The following is a 19,427-nucleotide window of genomic DNA, read 5'->3' on the forward strand; positions in this document are numbered from 1 at the left end:
ACATGCAAACGTCTTTGCCGAACTGACGTCCTTCAGACTTGAATGCCACAATTTTTTACAACAGAATAACTGAGTTTTACTTACGTATAAAATGTTGGCGCATAGTGCCGATAGGCTTGATTTCCATGCAAGCTAAACTGCAGCCAGCCCGTCACAGCCGCATGCATTCGGCGGCGAAGTTACCAACAGCGCCACATCACATGCGAGCACCTGACACCGATTTTGGAAAACCGAAGCCGATCATTGATCAGCTTGTTAAATTTGTGAATCCATCAGTCAAGTAATTAAGTCAGTACCTTCCGCGTACATCAAACCCTTGGTGCTCAGTGCGCCCACAAGGCCTGAACCAAGACCGATATTAATTAAGGGTCTAAGGGAAGAAAAAGAAATTCTGAGATTTATTTCTACAAGCTAGTATCAATTATTCAACTTATTATTAAAATTTTTATTATATTTAATATATTATAATAATCTTTCCACTACTCATTATTGATGGATATACACTATACGTATTTAAACTCACTGCTCACCATGGATAAATATTTATGGTTATTCATGTTGTCTGCGTTGTAACGAAATAAGTATGATTTTCATCATAAATACACATCGGTGTGTAAACTCTTGAACGTTATACACATAAGGAACGACAAAATTGCACTGGATGCTACTTGCGGCTCACTTTTGTGAGATTCTTATCATAAAATGGAGTAGACATTAATCTTAATGCATGATTCAACCAGATATTTATTTTTTATATATCATTTGAGGACTGACTATAGTATAGATGATTTTTTTCGAAGCGAATGTTACTCATCCATATCTTCGTCCAGGATTTGACAAATTCTATGTCATATATGTATTACAAGTTCCTTATTTTTCAAACATGGCTTTACCTTTTAATTGCTGACCTGTTTATTAACCAATTAGCTAATTTTATTCATTTAAAATCTTTGGAATCATGCTGCATGCCGATCATCCGAAGTTTGCTCCGTGAAATCGCTTGTTTAATTATAAAGAATAAATCATTCTAAGTATATATGTTCACTACATCTCTCAACACACTACTCTTCTTGGACAAATGTAAACACGGATAAAATTATTCATGTGAACTGTGCGGCCATGATGTACAAGCCTGCTAACTCTGTGTGCTCGACAGGCATTCATGGCATATATCATAGTTAGCGCTCAAACATGGCTATGTTGTCATTATTTCTTCAGTAAAAGTATGTATATAAATTTTCAAACTTTTTCCGTTGAGGAAGATATATTGTAAATTATAAGCTCTTAAATTTTGCTATTTGCCTAGGGTATAATGTGCGAGAAAGTCATTGTAGCTGTATCTATATGTGTAAAGTAATAAATATCTTGTACTGGCGTAAAATTTAGTGATGAATTCATGCCTGTTGCTTCCCATTTATGACTTCTGAAAATCCAGAATGGTGCGTTCCTAACACTAGCGTAAAAGGCAACAGAACAAATAACACTAGATATACGAGAAAAGTAACGGTAACGCTTAGTAACAAATCTATAACACTATTATTAGTTAGTGAAATCATGTTTCAATTTCATAAGCATGATTCCGTCCTCAGCTTACCACAGGTACCCAGAGAGTCTGTTTATAATTAAGCCAAGCTTTAAAGTCTGCATTCCACCAACTAGCCCTATATACAGTGATTTTCTTTCATTTTAGCACGACCAAGGTAGTTAAAGAAAAAATTTACTGACATCAAAATATAGCACAAATCTCTAGAACAGAGCTAGTTATCGATAGTTTATGGCGTAGCAGAGTACAGACAATGATATTTGACAATGGATAATCGCTGAAGGTGAGCAAAATAAAAATTATATTTTCATCCGTTTCTACAATTAATATTTTTTCTTTCTTTAAAGGCCTCCCACACTCACCATTCCAACAAAATGGTCTCTTACCATCCCCTCTGTCCACTCCAACGGGTTCAAGGCATGAAGGGACGCCAGCGCTCTGAAGAGCCCTCCTGATCACATCGTTCAGAGCCGAGTGTCTTGGATGTCGCCCAGCGCTGTACTTACAAGAAAATATGATTAATTAATAACAATTAATATGATTCATACTTGGTTATGATTCAATTGGTTCATTGCAAGGCTGACTCATATATAAAATTCGTACGTAGAACATTACGCCCAATATGATTTAGTTTAAAACTCCTATTACTTATATGTTGAACAAATTGATTATGTCACAACTCGATATTTTTTATTCTGGCTGTGTACTTTAGAGGACCATTGATAGCTCGTTTGTTAACATTCTTGCAAGGTTAATTCAGACATGCTGGTTATTCGAGGTTTTTTTCTGAGTATATTAATTGCTAAATTAAGATGCGCTGAAGGGAGACTGGGTCTAAGAATCCACTGCCAACATGAATATTTATGGTTATTCATTTGCCTCTGGTGTCACGAAATATGTCTGTCCATGGCAGGGTACACAAATGGATCTTTGAGAAATGGTTTCTCTGATGAGTGAAAACTTATTTGCTACCTGCCATCAGCCATATTAGCTCGATGATGCGATGCATGGTATATGGGTGCGGTACTCTTCTTTATTTGCGTTAATAGAATAAAATAGTTGGCTTTGTTTTTGAACGCGCTGCCCAGCGAGAACTATTATTTATGACGAATCATTTGACTGTGCAGTCATGATGACAAGTCTGTCAATGCTGAGTGCGCCACTGGCGCTCTTTCTGAATAGCCTAGTTATTGCTCATCATTTATTCAGTACGTGCAAAATGGAGGCCAAGCCCATCTTATCTTATATGCATCTAGCTCTCTTACGTAGTTAATATTTTTGAAGTTGCCACTCACGCGGTGACGCCTGAAATGTATGTTTCCCCTAAACACAGTTTTAGGAACAATCTCATTGAAATTCACACTAAATAATAAGACAGTAGAAAAATAGACTCAACAAGGATTAGAAGCTAATAGTTACTACAGATGCGGAGGCCAGGCGTCAGGTCGTAGGGTCTGTACATCTGTTGCTGGGTCGGCTGCCAGTTGAAGTATAAGCTGAAGTAGAGGTGCGCTACCTCGTCTCCAGACAGCAGCAAGGTGCACATGGTGCCTGGCAGCAGCAAGGTGCACATGGTGCCTGGCAGCAGCAAGGTGCACATGGTGCCTGGCAGCAGCAAGGTGCACATGGTGCCTGGCAGCAGCAAGGTGCACATGGTGCCTGGCAGCAGCAAGGTGCACATGGTGCCTGGCAGCAGCAAGGTGCACATGGTGCCTGGCAGCAGCAAGGTGCACATGGTGCCTGGCAGCAGCAAGGTGCACATGGTGCCTGGCAGCAGCAAGGTGCACATGGTGCCTGGCAGCAGCAAGGTGCACATGGTGCCTGGCAGCAGCAAGGTGCACATGGTGCCTGGCAGCAGCAAGGTGCACATGGTGCCTGGCAGCAGCAAGGTGCACATGGTGCCTGGCAGCAGCAAGGTGCATGGTGCCTGGCAGTACCACCGTAAATGTTATCACTTCCTAATTTCTTGGCTGACGAAATATTCTTGTTTCTCCTTTTATCAATAAGCAAGGATCTGCAACAATTTCAGACAACTTTGGAAATTTAGAAGGCAGGTCATACGTACACATTGCGCTCATATGGACAAAGCATTTATAATTATTTAACACTTTCTATAATCTTAGCCATATATGATTCAGTTTAGGCATATACATATGGTTACTGAACACATAAAATGCAATGTGAGCATTAATTATGATACATGGTGTGTGTCCGGTGTCAATTCACTTGCCCTGATAGAGATTGAGGACGAGTCATCATCTGATAGACACGTGATAGATCACGCGATCAAGACCTCAGTAGTGTAAAGACCTCAGTAGCGAAGCTAATAAAAGGTAACCTTAAGCAAACCCCCATGCAGTAGCTGATGAGCACTCCTTGATGTAGCGTGTCGGTAGAGTTCTCCGACCTTACGGTCGATGCCGTAGCTTATATCTCTGTATCGCAACTTTGTATTACCACCCCGTATACAAGATGCGTTATCTGGACTGATGTGTCTTACTTATCCCTCACTACCTTAGTTAACGAAGAACTCGATCCTCAGGTAGAGCTTAATATGTAATAAATTCAATATCAATGTCTTGAGCGCAACCTCGGACATATGGGAGTCTGTTGATCACTCAGCGTCAGTAGACTTATATATTAAGGCAACAAAGACAACAGGAATTATAATAAACATTTAAACAGGCAGGGCAGTGAGTTGAGAAACGTAATGGACAACTTATTTAAGTTCAACGTAATTAAACGAAAATTTTCCACTGAGAAAACTTCGGATAACCGGTATGATCACTTCGAATTTAAATAACATTGTCATTAGCTAATAAGTTGAAGTAAAAATTTGAAATTAAAAATGCTAATCGGATTTAGAAGAATTTCTAATTAGAAATAATTGCATGTCACAGGATTTTGAAATTCATATGCAAAAATATAGAGGAATAACGTTCGGTTCAATGCATTGGTCAGTACTGGCGTCATCCCTCAAATAATGCAGCTAAATTGTGTTCAGTTGATTTGTAGACATGAGTTGTTGTGACTTAATTTTATCTGAGGAATAAAAAATTAAACGTATATTTTTCGTTATAATAATGCAAAACCTACGATAGTCATGAAGGGTCGCATATTATCTGGAATGATATCATGGCGGGCGACGTAGGAAGGCCCGCTGGACAGTTGATAATGCATCAAAGTACTCTTATGTAGTGTATAATTTATGCATATATTAATAAATGCTTATTTGTAATGTAAATTATGATTAGCAACAAGAAAACCATCTTTGGACACCTGTGGCCTCCTCGCCCTCAACAGGTGGAAGATTACGAGCTTCAAGGTGAGCAGACGCCTGCAACATTACCAAGAAATTAGACGCTACGTCTCGGAATAATTTTCTCGAAATCAAGCGAGACAACGGGACGAGACGAGAAATTTTCCGGAAAAATTCTGAGACAGATGGAAAAATTGTCCCGGAATAGACGTATGGCACGGGACAATAAGTGAGTCCATGCACGATAAGAAACTGAGACGATGCACGATAAGAAACTCAGACGATCATGCACGATAAGAAACTGAGTGCGACATTCCGAACGCGAGGATTATGGAATAACATGCCAACTCTAGATTATTAATGGGCAGTTGCCAGTCATGGGCAGATTTGGCAATATTTGGCTGCTAAACCATTTTGGCAGTCAAATTAGTGGGCAGACTGGGGCGATGTACGGCTGAATATTGACTGAATAATGTTGCTGTTGAGCCTTCAATCGCGCATGACTAGAACCACACGAGTTCAAGTACGCATAATAGCATCATCGCCAGTCGGTGACGCAGTGTCTATATTGGTCAGCCGCTTAGCCGAGTGTGGAAAGGCTTTCTCAGGTCCTGCAAGACGCCACGAATCAAAAGTGGCATCTGGGTATTTTGAGGAGGAACATGAAACAAGCGGGAATAGACCGAGGTATAAAACAAGCCAATATTCGATGTAAACTTTGTGGCAATATTTACAAGGTCGATGATGGCAACACATCGGGCATGTGAAGAGATAAAAAGCCGGCCAAAAAAAGGGACTCTGATGTGGCATTAGAATATCCTGAGAACATCTGAAATTAATATAAGCTAGGCTTCATTAACGTTTAATGGCCGAGACTCTCATGAGAATAGTAATCTTATGGATACATCTTAAGTTGTGATGTTGTAGACCAAAGCTAAAGTTTACACCCCAGTATAGCATTGAAGAATGTCCCTTGCGCCACCACCAGAGTAATTAGTCTCTGCCATGTAGGGAACGTACCACCATCTGCTCTGTAAACTTCATCGTTTGACCACTTGGTCATTCAATTGTACACCAATGAAAGTTGAAAAGAAACACTATTCTCGGGCAGCTATGTCAGTTTCACAAGTCTTATTGTATGAAAGTATAGGCTCTCAACGGGCAGCTACTGGCCGCTACTCGCTGCCTGATAATTATTGGCGATTATTACTGATCAATTAGAGTGGCGGCCACAAGTGGCCCCGCGTAATGAGGCAGCCCTTCAGGAACGTGTGGACGAGCTTTCTCTGGTCCGTCAAATTTGCTAGATGGGAAATAGCGACATCATTTTACATAATAAAATACCTGAACCATTGTGAACGGACTAAATGTTGATCAAATTCACTATTTAAATTTCAAATCAAACATTACCTAGTACGTTGCGCGATGTCACGTTCAAAAAGATGCAATTCCGGTAAATTTGCATAACCCTTATTTGACCGAAATGCCTCGTCCCGTCACGGCATCGCCCGGGATTACCAAAATTTTGAATGGTCTCGTTATTTCCGTTGCTAAACAGAACAAGTATTTTTGACCCATCTCGTTTCAACTGCAAAGAAATACTTGCTTGCGCACATTTATAAGCACATACGATCTAAGCGCACTTTACGGCAGAGAGCTTAATTCTATCTCAGGGATGGATAACAAAGTTTCTATTAATCGCTCTAATTTAGATACTCAAAGCTGGAGAAATGCGGTTCGTAGTTTAATCGATCTTACTGAACAACCATCAAATATTTTGAACCATAACTACGCTATTCACGCTATGCTTCGCTCGAGCACCCGGCGTCGACAGACTTGCGTCGATGTCTGCATTGCCAAAATGAAGCTTACGGAACATTAGTTCTTGCTAGACCGTGCGTTAAAAAGCGCAATAAACATTTTTCTATCATCAACGCACTGTAGTATTGCACGCGACTAGAATATGCGTGGGATAAATAACATAGAGGCAAGCAGCTCACATTGATGATAGCACGATACAAATACGTTTTCACACATTAAGCTGAAATGCAATTAGGAATCAAAAAGTGTTATTGGAATTGAAAGAACAACTCTTTGGAACATTTATATTCCACTAGCTTGCTCACTTATACACGAAAATGTTAATAAATAATGTTCAATATTTGCTTGTGAGTGCGAGAGCCCACATATATGTTGTGTCCATTCGTTTTCAGTAACAATTATTATTCAATCAAATCTCTTTGAAAATGGATTATGTAAGCCTTTTCTAGTGTAGATTTCCAACAGCAGTTGCTATGGCTGGAAATCTATAGAATGTACAATTGTGCTTATAGGAAAATGGCTATATCAAATTATTACGAGAACGCAATTCGGATGTGAAATTGTAAAGTTGTGTCGAAAGAAACTGTGGCGTTCCAATCTAACGAAATTCTCAACCAAGTTCTCGAATGAAGCGCAAAGACGTTATCGACCATATTCGTATTCCTATGTAATAGCGATCCAATTAATAATTTATGCTGTTGAATGTCATTATTATAATTGAACCCGAATTTGCAGGTTGAATCTTACTGTACTGAGCACATTTTTTATTCACATTACTTCAGTGCTGAACTAAGTAGGGCAACATGGGGCAGCGCGCCCCCCACTTTTTTAAACTAAATTTTTGATGAAGTTTCAATTGATACGAGGTGGTTCTTTGTTTTGTTCAAAGGTACAACTAATGAGGAATGTATGATGTGAATTAGACGCCTATATGTTCATTCAATTTTTAATGAAACACTGTTTTGTAAAAAGTGTCAAAATGGGCCCATTGCCCCACCCCTGGGGCAATGAGCCCAAGGGCTTGGGGCAAGGCGCCCACCCATGGTTCCTTTACCACAAATGCATATTTTTCGTTTAAAAAGATAAAACAACACTTTACAGTTGAAAATAAGAAAATGCAATAAAAAATATGACATTCACTTATTCATTAACAACTCAAAAAATCATATACTTAACTTGAAAAAAATATGCTCTTGGCTTAAAAAATCTATCACTGATGTGAAGAAAAATATTTCAATGACATAAAAATATATATCCTTGACTTGAAAATATATCCTTGCGATAAAAAATTCGTCCTTGACATGAAAAAATGTATCCTTGACTATAAAAAATATATTTAGTTGATCAGGAAAAAACTTCGTTCCAGTTCCGTCCATAATCCAGATATTATGTGCAGATAATTCGTACCTAATCGTGATTTCAGCCAACACCATAAAAACTCTCATCAACTTTTGGCTCATTGGTGTTGACTGAAATCAACTTTTGGCAAGGCAAGAGTCAATAACTCGAAAAGTGGTCATAAATACGCATAACTAGAAACTAAACCTTGAGGCGGCAAATAAAAAAATCATGCAATATGAAGTGTAATTTGTAATTCAAAAAGCTAGTTATAGTTTGAAAAGGTCATTGAGACAAATCTAATGTTGTATAACACAAGACTTCACCATGGGCGCTTTGCCCCGTGACACGCGTGGGCCCGCTGCCCCCACTAGGTATCATTTCAATTTATATCGTGTCAACATTTTATTTTAAAAGCTAATTGTCTAAACTTGGTCTCAAAATTATCCCTATAAATATTACTTTGAAAAAATAATTCACAGTAATTTCAAAAGCTTCATCTATAGTAATCGAAAAAAACTTTATGTAGCGGCAAAAAAATTTTTATCTGGACTAAAACAGTTATTCGCAAAGAACTTAATAACGCAAACACTTAGCAAAACGTAAATCCGTACACTTCATCCCAGTGAAACTTTCGACAGGCGGTAGAGAACACGGACCAATATCTGCCATACTTAGCGAGAAACCCGCTATGGACCCGTGACCCGCAGTGGGCTCGCTGCCCCATATTACCCTATACTATAAGGGCAATATATCAAGTCAATAGATATTCATAATTTTTTGCATATGAGCATTTGAATTTGTTAAGCCTGTAGTGTACATAAAGAGCAAATCATTTTTTTCATACGTTATTGAGTTGTTGATGAAATTGGTACTCATCACTTCTTTGAAATCTTTTCGCTGATATCAATCATTCACGTACGGTTTTCTGAGCTTGCCGGTTTTCCAAAGTTTGTTCAGTGAAAGCTGCTGGCTCAATTATGATAAACTGAATAGAAATATTTGTTCAATGCGTCAAATTCAATAATTTTCTAATGAACTCACTGCGTGCTATGAATGATTAACCGACATTAAATACAAGCCTGCTGGCGCCGAGAGATCAACTGGCGCTCATGTTAAATATGGAAGTTAAGGCTCAATTTCGATACAACGTGTTCAGTAACAGCTTGAGAACGACCAATCCAGTAAATTAGTCGAGTGTTATGGATAGTAATAATTATATGATAAGTTTAAGCATACTAATAAATTCGGTTAGAATGACTACAGACAGTATTTCATGGTATTGCACAGCTGCTTCTAGTATAATATCTTTAAATAAAGCTACCATACCCCCATGCTATCTGATGGTAAGTGCAGGCAAGAGGCGCTTTGATAGTTACGACTCTGACGTTTATGAATCCATGAAAAATATTGACCACATGCACAGTGAAGTTAACAAACGGGCATCCGACAACGCTACTCTTCCGTTTTCAACGCAACCGTTGACTGTCTAATACGACCGGCCAATTTTATGTTTTTGTCACACCTGTCTCAGACTCGTATATTTGATCATAATTTATTAACATTTTCTTGTGAAGGAAAGTGAATGTTGGGTATATGTATGGTGGAAATTAATATTCTTGTGAAATACAACTAAACTGTTTGGTTCAAAATTTGCATTTCATTTCAATGAACGAGAACTTATTGGCTACAAGCTGTCAGCCATATTAGCTCGATGTCTGCATGCTGGAGATCCAATGCATGGTCAAAGGAAGTCGCTCCTGCATTATTGAGCGTTTATAATGGAAAAGTGTTGAATGTGTTTCTGAACGCACAGCCTAGCAAGAATTAGTGTTGCGTATGATTCATGTTTCGTTTGAGCAGCCATGATACCCAAGTTTGACAATATAGCGCTCAACCGGAGATCACATGAGATCAGTGTGGTTATAGCAAATAATTTGCATGTTTTGTTCAGTAAATGTGATTATTTGCCTAATCATATCATCCACACAAGGGTGCTAAAATGTAAAATTTTCTTTGGAACGTTGCCACTGCTGTAACGCCGTAGAATGAAACCGATGCTTAAGGCCGGAAGTAAATTTTCGCTTACGTCTGCCTTGTCCTTGTAAGTGAAAAACTAAAGAGACTGCGCACGTGATGTCAGTAGGAGGCTATATGATAACGTATCTCGGATCAGACTCCTTGCTGTTGTCGATTCATCGATTGCCTGGGCAATCCCAGCTAGTTTAGAGGTAAGCCTTCTTCTATATAATCTGATATACTCATATTTTTGAGATGACAATTATGTAGGCCTTACTTTCACAATCCCAATTAATTTGAAACCACATCATATGTCAATTTCTACTGACTATACAATTCATCTGCAATATTTCAGGAATAACCAGAGTATGCTGAGTATGCCGCCAAGTATGCTGATGGTAAGTCTCGGTACCAGGCCTCTTTGTAGGAATAGCGTTGACAACGGTTCATGTGTCCGTAGACAAAGGGGCTTAACGCATGTACGGGGAAGTGAACAGACGGGCATCCCGGCAATAGTGTCCTTCAGTTCGCTTGTTTAATTTGAATGAACCAATCGCTTGCTTAATTTTAATGAATTGAAGTAAGCAAGTTGTTCACTACCTCTCTCAACACTCTACTCTCCTTGAATAAATATGGACATGGATAAAATTATTCATGTGAACAGTGCTGCCATGACATACAAGTCTGCTGAAGTAGCGTGTTCAACTTTATCCAAGGCTCAATCATAGTTAGCGCTCAAACTTCTCCATGATTTAATAATATGTTCAGTAAATGTAGATATGAAAAATTTGACTTTCGTTTGGATAATCCGAGGAAAAATTTATTTATGAAGATATAAATTTTTCTGTCCCAAATGGGACTTTGAAGCATCAAATGCAAGTTTTAGATATATGGTGCAGCGATAATGTTCTTATAATTAATTTTGTTAAAGAGCTGGCGCTTGTTACTTCCCACTCATGACTTCTGAAAATCCACAAATGTTGCTTCCCCAACACTAGCGTAAACAGAACATGCATGTAACAGTAGAGACACGAGTAACAGTAACGCTTTTCCGACACAGAATTGCGTTCACCTGCACGCGCGAGACACCCTAAGAGTCTTTGGCGGCTCGTAGGCTGTGCTTGAGTGTCAGGGTGGATTTTACAGAGCTAATCCGCTAAATTATTGCGCCTACTCTAGCCTCTATCATTATATTATCTTAGGAGAGACGATGCACTTAGATTTTGATCCGTTTTTAATTAAGATAATGAGAATTTTTACCATTTTCTTCGCAGCAATTGTAGCGTCTGTGTTGATTATGCTAGATCTGGCGTATCGCCGATTCTAGACTTCCTAGATTGTTTTTGCAGCTTGCCAAGGATTTGAGCCTAGACCCTAGCAACCCTTCGCCCTAGAGTATGTAACGCCAGTGCTGGAGGAGAGTTGATTAGAAAAATACTGGGGAGTTACGATAAAGTATTGAATTTCGAGTAGCACGTAGCACATGCTGCTTGAAAGGCAAATATGAACTCAGATAGCATTAATTAGGCACGCATTTGACTTACTTAATTAGTCGCCGAGAAAGTTGTATGTAGAAATGTAAGAGTCTACGACTCCTATGTTTGTCTTTTGTTCATTCCAAAATTGGAATTATGTTGTCCATTTTGCGTGTGCAAAGAAATACTGTAAGGTGTTGACATTTGGATGTTCATGAAATTGCACTTATTGAATAAAAGCAACTCTTGCCCTTAAGATAATTGGAGAAGATTCCATGAATGGCTCTATATACAGAATGGCTCTGTGCTCTTCATAAGTCTAAGAAAAATATTTGACTTGTAAATAAATTGCCTCACCAAAAAGTTTCTAATTTTTGGGTATGTCTTTGTCTTATGCTAATCGACGATAAACAAATTATAATCCATAAACAGGGTCTCTGAATATTGCGGTACACCGAAAATAAAGAGCAACAAAATGTACTTGCCGCTCCTACTTATACCGGTCTTAAGATTATGAATGACGTCATCACGTCTCGCCAGTTCTAAGAGTTTTACGTCACAAAACAATCGATATTTCCTCGAAGAAGAATTAACGCTAATGTAACTCTTGACTTCTCGTCCAAGTTCACTGATTACATGACGTATCCGCATTATTTGAGGACTGACTGACATAAACGGGATATCATGAATGAGTCGGATGGATCAAATTCACGCATGCGAGTTTGACAAGCCTGATATTTCCATTTAAAGTGTACTGAATTTATTTTTTTAGCGTGACATTCCTTTCATTACTGAAAACTTTTTTGTCAATATCTATCACTAACATTCGGTTATTATGGCCATGTCGGTTAACCGAAGTTTATTCAGTGAACGCTACATAATTATGATGCGCTGAAGAGAGATGGGAGTACACTACAACTCTCAACTCTAAGCCCGGCATGGATAAATTTTTAGAATTATTTACGTCGTTTGTGTTGCCGTGGTATACAAGTCTGTTGACTGACGCTTAGAACCCGAGTAGGGTAAAAGTCATAGTCAGGGCTCTCAGTTCTGTTTGTTCAGTAATAGCTTACATATAATTAAACCCACTGTTTCATCACGCGAAAGTTGTAAGTAATATTCCGACTGTAAAATTTCAACTGCCGCACTCGCAGCGACGTTGTAGATGAGTTTGCGTTCACTGGTATTCAAATGTTCGCTTATGAGGTAGTTATTGCTATAGTATTTGATATAATAAACTAACTTCTTTTACTTATACCCCTAGCAGTTATAAAAATGTTGCTTTCCCAACAGTAATATGAGAGATACGAGGAAAGACGCAGGTTGCAGCATCGTGCTGGTGATGTATAGTTATGCTAACCTGCACACGCGAGACGCATTAAGACGCACTTGATTGTGCTATCATTTCGATACGTTCTTGTCGTTTGTTCTCATTGTATGGTGCAAAATACACTAGGAAATTTATAGATGTGGGCTTTTATACGGCACAAAATACGTGGATACCCGGAGAATAAAAACAAGTGTAGATAATTTAGTTCTATTCTATTATTAGTTTGCTGACACCGCAAGTATAAAATAATTTTAAAGCGAAAAAGATCATATAAATTCATTATACTTCATTGAAAACGTTTTGAGGACCATTTCCATTATCAGATCAATACTTGTATTGATCCAGATTTGAAACTGATGATTAAGCTGGTCTCAAACTTTTTCAATGAAAATCTGTCGAAATATATCTTCATAACTTAACCTCATAACTTTCGTCTCTACCGTTGAGATTCATCTCAAGTGCAGTCCATCACTCAAGTTTATTCAGGTTAAATTATTGTAAAGCAAGTTGCTCATCCATCAGTGCGGGACTCGCGCGGTCACTCGCATTACGCGGCGCTGTTGAGCGAGCAACTCAATGGCCGTCACTGCGACGTGATCGGTCGGGGTCGCCTGCCGAAGACCACCACTGCCCTGGATGTAATGGACCATCATGATTCCTGCCTTCCGGAACGTAGCCTTCAACACGTCAAGCCGTCCGTATGTAGGACGTGGGTCGAACCAGCCCTCGGTCGAACGGCCACTTGTCGGAGGACGATAAATTTTGGAACAGAACTATGCTATCTGAAACCTAACCTCAGATACGGTAAATGTAAAATTACGTAATTTAACGATGCCCGGAAGTCAGATTCGATCCGCGGCCTGGTGGTGCACGGCAGGTTCTACGCAAGGCCAGAGGAGGACAAAGCCGAGTGGTTCACGGCTGATTGGTGGATGTCCGGAGAGATCCAAGGTGTTCGATTCAGGGCTTATTGGTGCACAAAATTGGTGGTGCACGGCTGCGCTCCCATCGGTCGGTATCGTTTCTTTTTTTTCATTGATGTCAACCATTAACATTAACCAATTTTAATCGAGTTTTCTTTTCCGAATGGACTTATTATTGAACGAAAAACTTAATGGCCGTCATTGCTGCGAACGATTGTCCTGTCTGTCATCTAACACTCATAATAAAGACAAGTTCCATGGATGGTAAAGTGATTAATTTTAGGACGAGGTTTTTTAAATAGTTTATTTTACTTGTATCATAATTGCCTTATGGTATTATGCAGTTCTTAATGTTATACGCCTTATATCACTTATACTAGGATTTCCTGCCACATTCCTCCTTCTTATTTCGTCCTTCCCATTGAAACGAAAATTCTTAGACGAAAAGCACGAAATTCTTCGGCGAAAATTCACTACTGTATTGTGTCGAATCGCCTGAATTATTAAGTGGGAGCGTTATTGTTCACTATAAATAAGACAAGTCATTTTCCTTGACAACGCCGAGGAGGCGCGCCCGGCCGGGATCTGCTAAAAGGATAGCCCCCTACATACTTCACGTATGTAGCCCCTACATACTTCACGTATGTAGCCTCCTACATACTTCACGTATGTAGCCTCCTAAATACTTCACGTATGTAGCCTCCTACATACTACACGTATGTAGCCTCCTACATACGATCACGCATATAGCCTCCTAAATACTTCACGTATTTAGCCTCCTACATACATCACGTAAGTAGCCTCTTACATACTTCACGTATTTAGCCTCCTACATACTTTACGTATTAAGACTCCTACATACTTCACGTATGTAGCCTCCTACATACTTTGCGTATGTAGCCTCTTACATACTTCACGTATGTAGCCTCCTACATACTTCACGTATGTAGCCCCCTACACACTTCACGTATGAAGCCTTCTACATACTTCACGTAAGCAGCCTCCTACATACTTCACGTATGTAGCCTCCTACATTCTTCACGTATGTAGCCTCCTACATACTTCACGTGCACCGCAATCATCGTGAGGTACGTTAACCTGCTACCACGTAGGCTCCTACTTAGATAAGAGGCTGACCGGTTTCAATAATCCTATGATTTATGATCACGTTGCTAAAATAACATTGAATAAATAACATTTTAAAGCTCGTAATCTTCCTCAAATTGAGTGCGTGGAGGCTGGGGACGTCAAATTATGGTTTGCTTCTCTTTGATGATCATAAATTTTATGACAGATATTTATATACGGCCCGTATGCTACTCGGTAACTATAGCGTTCAAGTAATCTTGTACTGCGTCACTATTCTTTGATCTCGGCGTTTTACTTAGTTTAATTTCGTTGAATTTGATCCTGACTATTAAGATCATCAGATTATGTTTCAGAGGCTCCGTCAGATCAAATAGATTTTCGAAACGTTTCATCTACCGTTTGCGACACGTGAGTCGCCCTTCGGCGGATACTGGATCAACTCGCCGCTCCTTAATAAAAACCGTGTAGTACTGGTCAAAACTACGATAAATAAGTGATAAGAAATAACTACAAAGCTGATCTGATCCCGCCAAAAAGATTAGTTCAGTTTTATATATAGAGTAGATCGTTTCTATTGGAGGTAGGCGACAAGACTGCAGTGCGACCCATGTAGTAAAAATTCTAGCCCTATCGTGCTATCTATTGCAGTACTTCCTCTATATGCGTCGCCGCTATGGCATCACTTCAAAAAGTATTATTAATCCTAAGACTTTTTCAGCACGAATAACTAATTCTAACACGAAATATTTCTACTTCCTTAAAATGTGTGATTGGTGACTGGATTGGTCCTACTGAACAAACTAGGGATATTTGTAGCGATAACTACGTTATTTTGACAGAGCTGAACTCCAGATCTAGGCCGACTTATGTCTCATGGCTATGCAGACAAAATAAGTCATTATAACCAATTATTCTTGCTAGGTACGGCGTGAAGAAACTCAGTTATTATTCTTCCATTATCAACCTACAATGTTGAAGCAAGCGATTCCGCTGACTGTGGGTCATACCATCAAAATTCGCTCAATTACAAGTGGCTGCTAAGTACACGTAGCGACCGATATTTTTCTCGCCTTGAGTTAAGCTTGAAAAGCCGTCAGTGATTGGCTGGCAGATTTTCGAACTGTCAACTATTTCTGAAAGTATTTTCCCTGACATCGGATCACCAGCATGAGACTTTGAGCGAATCATGCTGGTAGCTAGTAGTAAATTAATTTTCGTGCATTAGACTTTAATTTAAATTTGGAGAAAAAAAAAATTGGTTTATATCACGAGACCTAAATTTGTAACCATATCTTTCTTACAGTCTTCCGTAACTTTGGAGATATTATTTAATATTAGTATACTGAGTAATATTAGTAATTCCAATACTGAGGCTAAGTGCGTATAGCTTCAGTTGGTGCTTTATTTGCAGGCTTTATGGCTTGATAATAATCTGATAACAAATTAATTTAACATTTGAATGTTTAAATAATCAGGGCCTAGAACGCCACCGTTTCTTCCAACAATTGCAATTTTTTCTTCCGTAAGGGCATTATAGTTCCCAATAAATTGAACTTCCTCACTCGTATACTAATACGTCGTTTGTAAAATACTTATGAAAAGTCGTCCTAGCGGCGATGCTCTAGAAGGCAACTGGTCACTCGGCTGTGTGCTGCTGCCATTTGGCCGCATCCAATTGCATCCTGCATCATTTTAACTTCCATCCCCTGAATTAATTGCTTCAAAAATTATCGCAATTTATTTTACTTTATTCGTGCAAGTCTTCACTTCGTAATGTTTTTCCTTCGTAAAGCGAACCTATTTTCTCATTCAAATGAACGGAAAAAAACTGCAATTCGTGTCTGATTTCACCAAAAGTTACCTTTTTAAGTATATCCTGCGCAGAAAATAGGATGAAAAAGAATTATTATTACGCATAACACCTATTACCTGAAATTCGGCATAATTGGATGTTTTAGCCATTCACACGCATCTCATAATGAGGGTAACTTTCTGATCGAACGTAGATGCTGGGAAGCATTACGAACTACGAATGACTTATGAAACAATCAAAGTCACCACATAATTTGTCATCCGAGCTGAGCTAATAATTAAATAATATGCGTTTAAAAATTACTGTTTTAAGACGACACTTCTAAAGAATCCAGTGTCTACGGTGTTACATACGTACAAAAAATTTCTAATTTTATTATGAAATATTAAAAATATTATTTGATTTTGTTAAAAAAAATCAAAATTTTCAAAATTATTTATTCTGTCAATTGATACATGCATCGTCTCCGACTTTACGCAAGTGTGCAAAATTTCAGATCGATTGGACAGGTAGAAGTGTGTTAAATAGCGATTATGAGTTATGTAGCAGACAAAATTATTTTTTTTTATTTTTTAATATCAAAAATAAAATTTTTAAAATTTTAAAAATTATTTATTCTGTCAATTGATACATGCATTTTCGCCAACTTTACGCAAGTGTGCAAAATTTCCGATCGATTGGAGAGGTAAAAGTGTGTTATATATTGATTATAAGATTTTTAGCAGACAGACAAATAAACAAGAGAAGTGTTGTTAAAAACTAAGTTAATGTACTGTTCGAATATAATGGTTTGTCGCAGGGTGCAGGTTGACATCAGCGGACAGCTGTTGCAAATCTTCCTTAGTTATCGCTATATCGCTAGGTTAGTAATCATCTCTTCTTCCTTCTCCAAAAACAAAGATTTATTCCAAGTAATATTCTCCAAAACAAATATTTATTCGGCATCAGTTTAGCATTCAGGTTAAGCTGATACACAATGGACGCAGCTTGTGTTGCCAATATTCAAATTCGATGCAATGTTTTAAATCAACTTTGAATATTACGTAATTTTACTGCCTAAAGGCTTTCTCTATAAAAAATATTGAGCGACGTTGTAGGATGTGTTGATATTCAAGCAATTCTCAGACGGCAAATCAACACTTGATTTAAGCTGGAATAAGTAGAATAAGTTGTATCTTATCATACTTAATGCACAAGTAATTGGTGAATTATGTAAATGCACGGTTTGAATTTAATGGTGCGCAGCAGGAAGTAGGTGGATGGCATCTGACTACGGTTACAAATAGTTGCCAGTTATCGCCAGATTAGAAACATACTATTATTACCAACCGATATCATTACAATTCATTGTTATAGGCATATACCTTACGTGTTTGCGTACCAGCGGCAGTTGCAGTTTAAACATTCACATTTATTTTAACGATAGAAATTATAAGATAAACTATCAGAAGAAAAAAACCTTGTAAAAAGCGGCAGAAAGTCAATTCTCAAGTGAATTCGATTCTAAACTCGCTTGTTGAATACTGCCCGTTGGAATTTTTGAAAAATTCTTATGGATTTAGAAATGGTCGACATTGAACTCGTACTTCAGTAGATAAGTGTAGCTTTATTCTTATTTGCCAGATTTTGAATATTGAAATAAGGCTGGTGAATTAATTCCGACTGCCACTCCCCAACGTCAGATTCTCGACATCGATACATGTCCGACTTTTCATAAATACTTTACGAAAGACGTATTATAATACTTATTATAGAAGACTAATTTATTACAGACTCTATTGCTTTTACTGAACAAACAATTCCAACTGTGGGTCATAACTACCCGGATAGGTTAACTGTTGTCAATACTGAGTTTGAAAAACCTGTTACTTGAATTTAGTGCGAATTAATTATTATTTCGAATGCGAAATTTGTTATTCCGGATTTGTATCTTTCTAGCATCAGTCATTCAATTTATTTTATTTAATTATTCATAACATATTTGGTGATATCAATCATTCTTGCAAGGTTAATTTAGTTATACCGGTAATTTGGAATTTGCTCAAAAGCCTCTGATTACGATGCGCTGTCGGAGACAGGTGTTCACTGAGTCTGTTAACTCGCTGCTCACATCGATAAATGTTTATTGTTATTCATGTTTTCAGTGTTGTCACGAAGTATTGTAACTCATGTTTTCTGTGATGTCACGAAGTAAATCTGCCTGTACGAGGTACACCTTATAACAGAAAACTTATTTCCTGCTTGCTATCAATCATACAGGCTCGACGTTTCTCCACAGATGATCTTATGAATGGTCAGTGGAAGTAACTTGCATCGGTATTGTGCATTGATTATACAATAGTATTAAATGCGTTTCTGAACGCTATGATTACCAAGAATCAATGTTTGAATCATTTTGGCTGTGCAGCCATGATAGTCGGCCAACGCTTAGTGCTCAGCTGATGAAGAGTATGAATAGCGTAGTTACCGGTCAAATTTGGCTTCATCTGTTCAGAAGGAGCAATATGGACGCCAATAATGCGCGCCTTAGTATCTTACTCTTATTGTCTGAAACCTGGAAGAACGGAATATTTTTGAAATGTTGCCCTCGCGGCAACGCTGAAGTACGTAATTTGTGTTTGAGAGCTCAGATGTACTTCAAAGGTGGTGTAGGAAAATGCATTTAACATAACATTGTTGGTCATCAAACTCGCTTGTTCATTTTTTTTCTTATTCATCAACAGGTTAGTAAATTAACACAGTCTTTAGCTTTTAGGGCATCGTATTTGTGTGCGACGAGTTCAAGTTAGGTTGTCATCTGTGTTGTTAGGATAGGAG

At 38.3% G+C, this 19,427-nt stretch overlaps 1 protein-coding gene across 1 annotated transcript; it reads left to right on the top strand.

Annotated features, from left to right (window-relative positions):
* The first annotated feature begins 3,087 nt into the window (after positions 1-3,087).
* On the top strand, positions 3,088-11,374 carry LOC108674228. The gene is made up of 3 exons (XM_018162167.1): positions 3,088-3,484; positions 4,798-4,868; positions 11,330-11,374. Exons 1-3 carry the CDS (start codon positions 3,088-3,090, stop codon positions 11,372-11,374), a joined length of 513 nt encoding a protein of 170 aa, XP_018017656.1.
* The last annotated feature ends 8,053 nt before the right edge of the window (positions 11,375-19,427 follow it).

The sequence above is a fragment of the Hyalella azteca genome, unplaced genomic scaffold (assembly GCF_000764305.2).
Source record: "Hyalella azteca isolate HAZT.00-mixed unplaced genomic scaffold, Hazt_2.0.2 contig10021, whole genome shotgun sequence".
In the NCBI taxonomy this organism is placed as follows: domain Eukaryota; kingdom Metazoa; phylum Arthropoda; class Malacostraca; order Amphipoda; family Hyalellidae; genus Hyalella; species Hyalella azteca.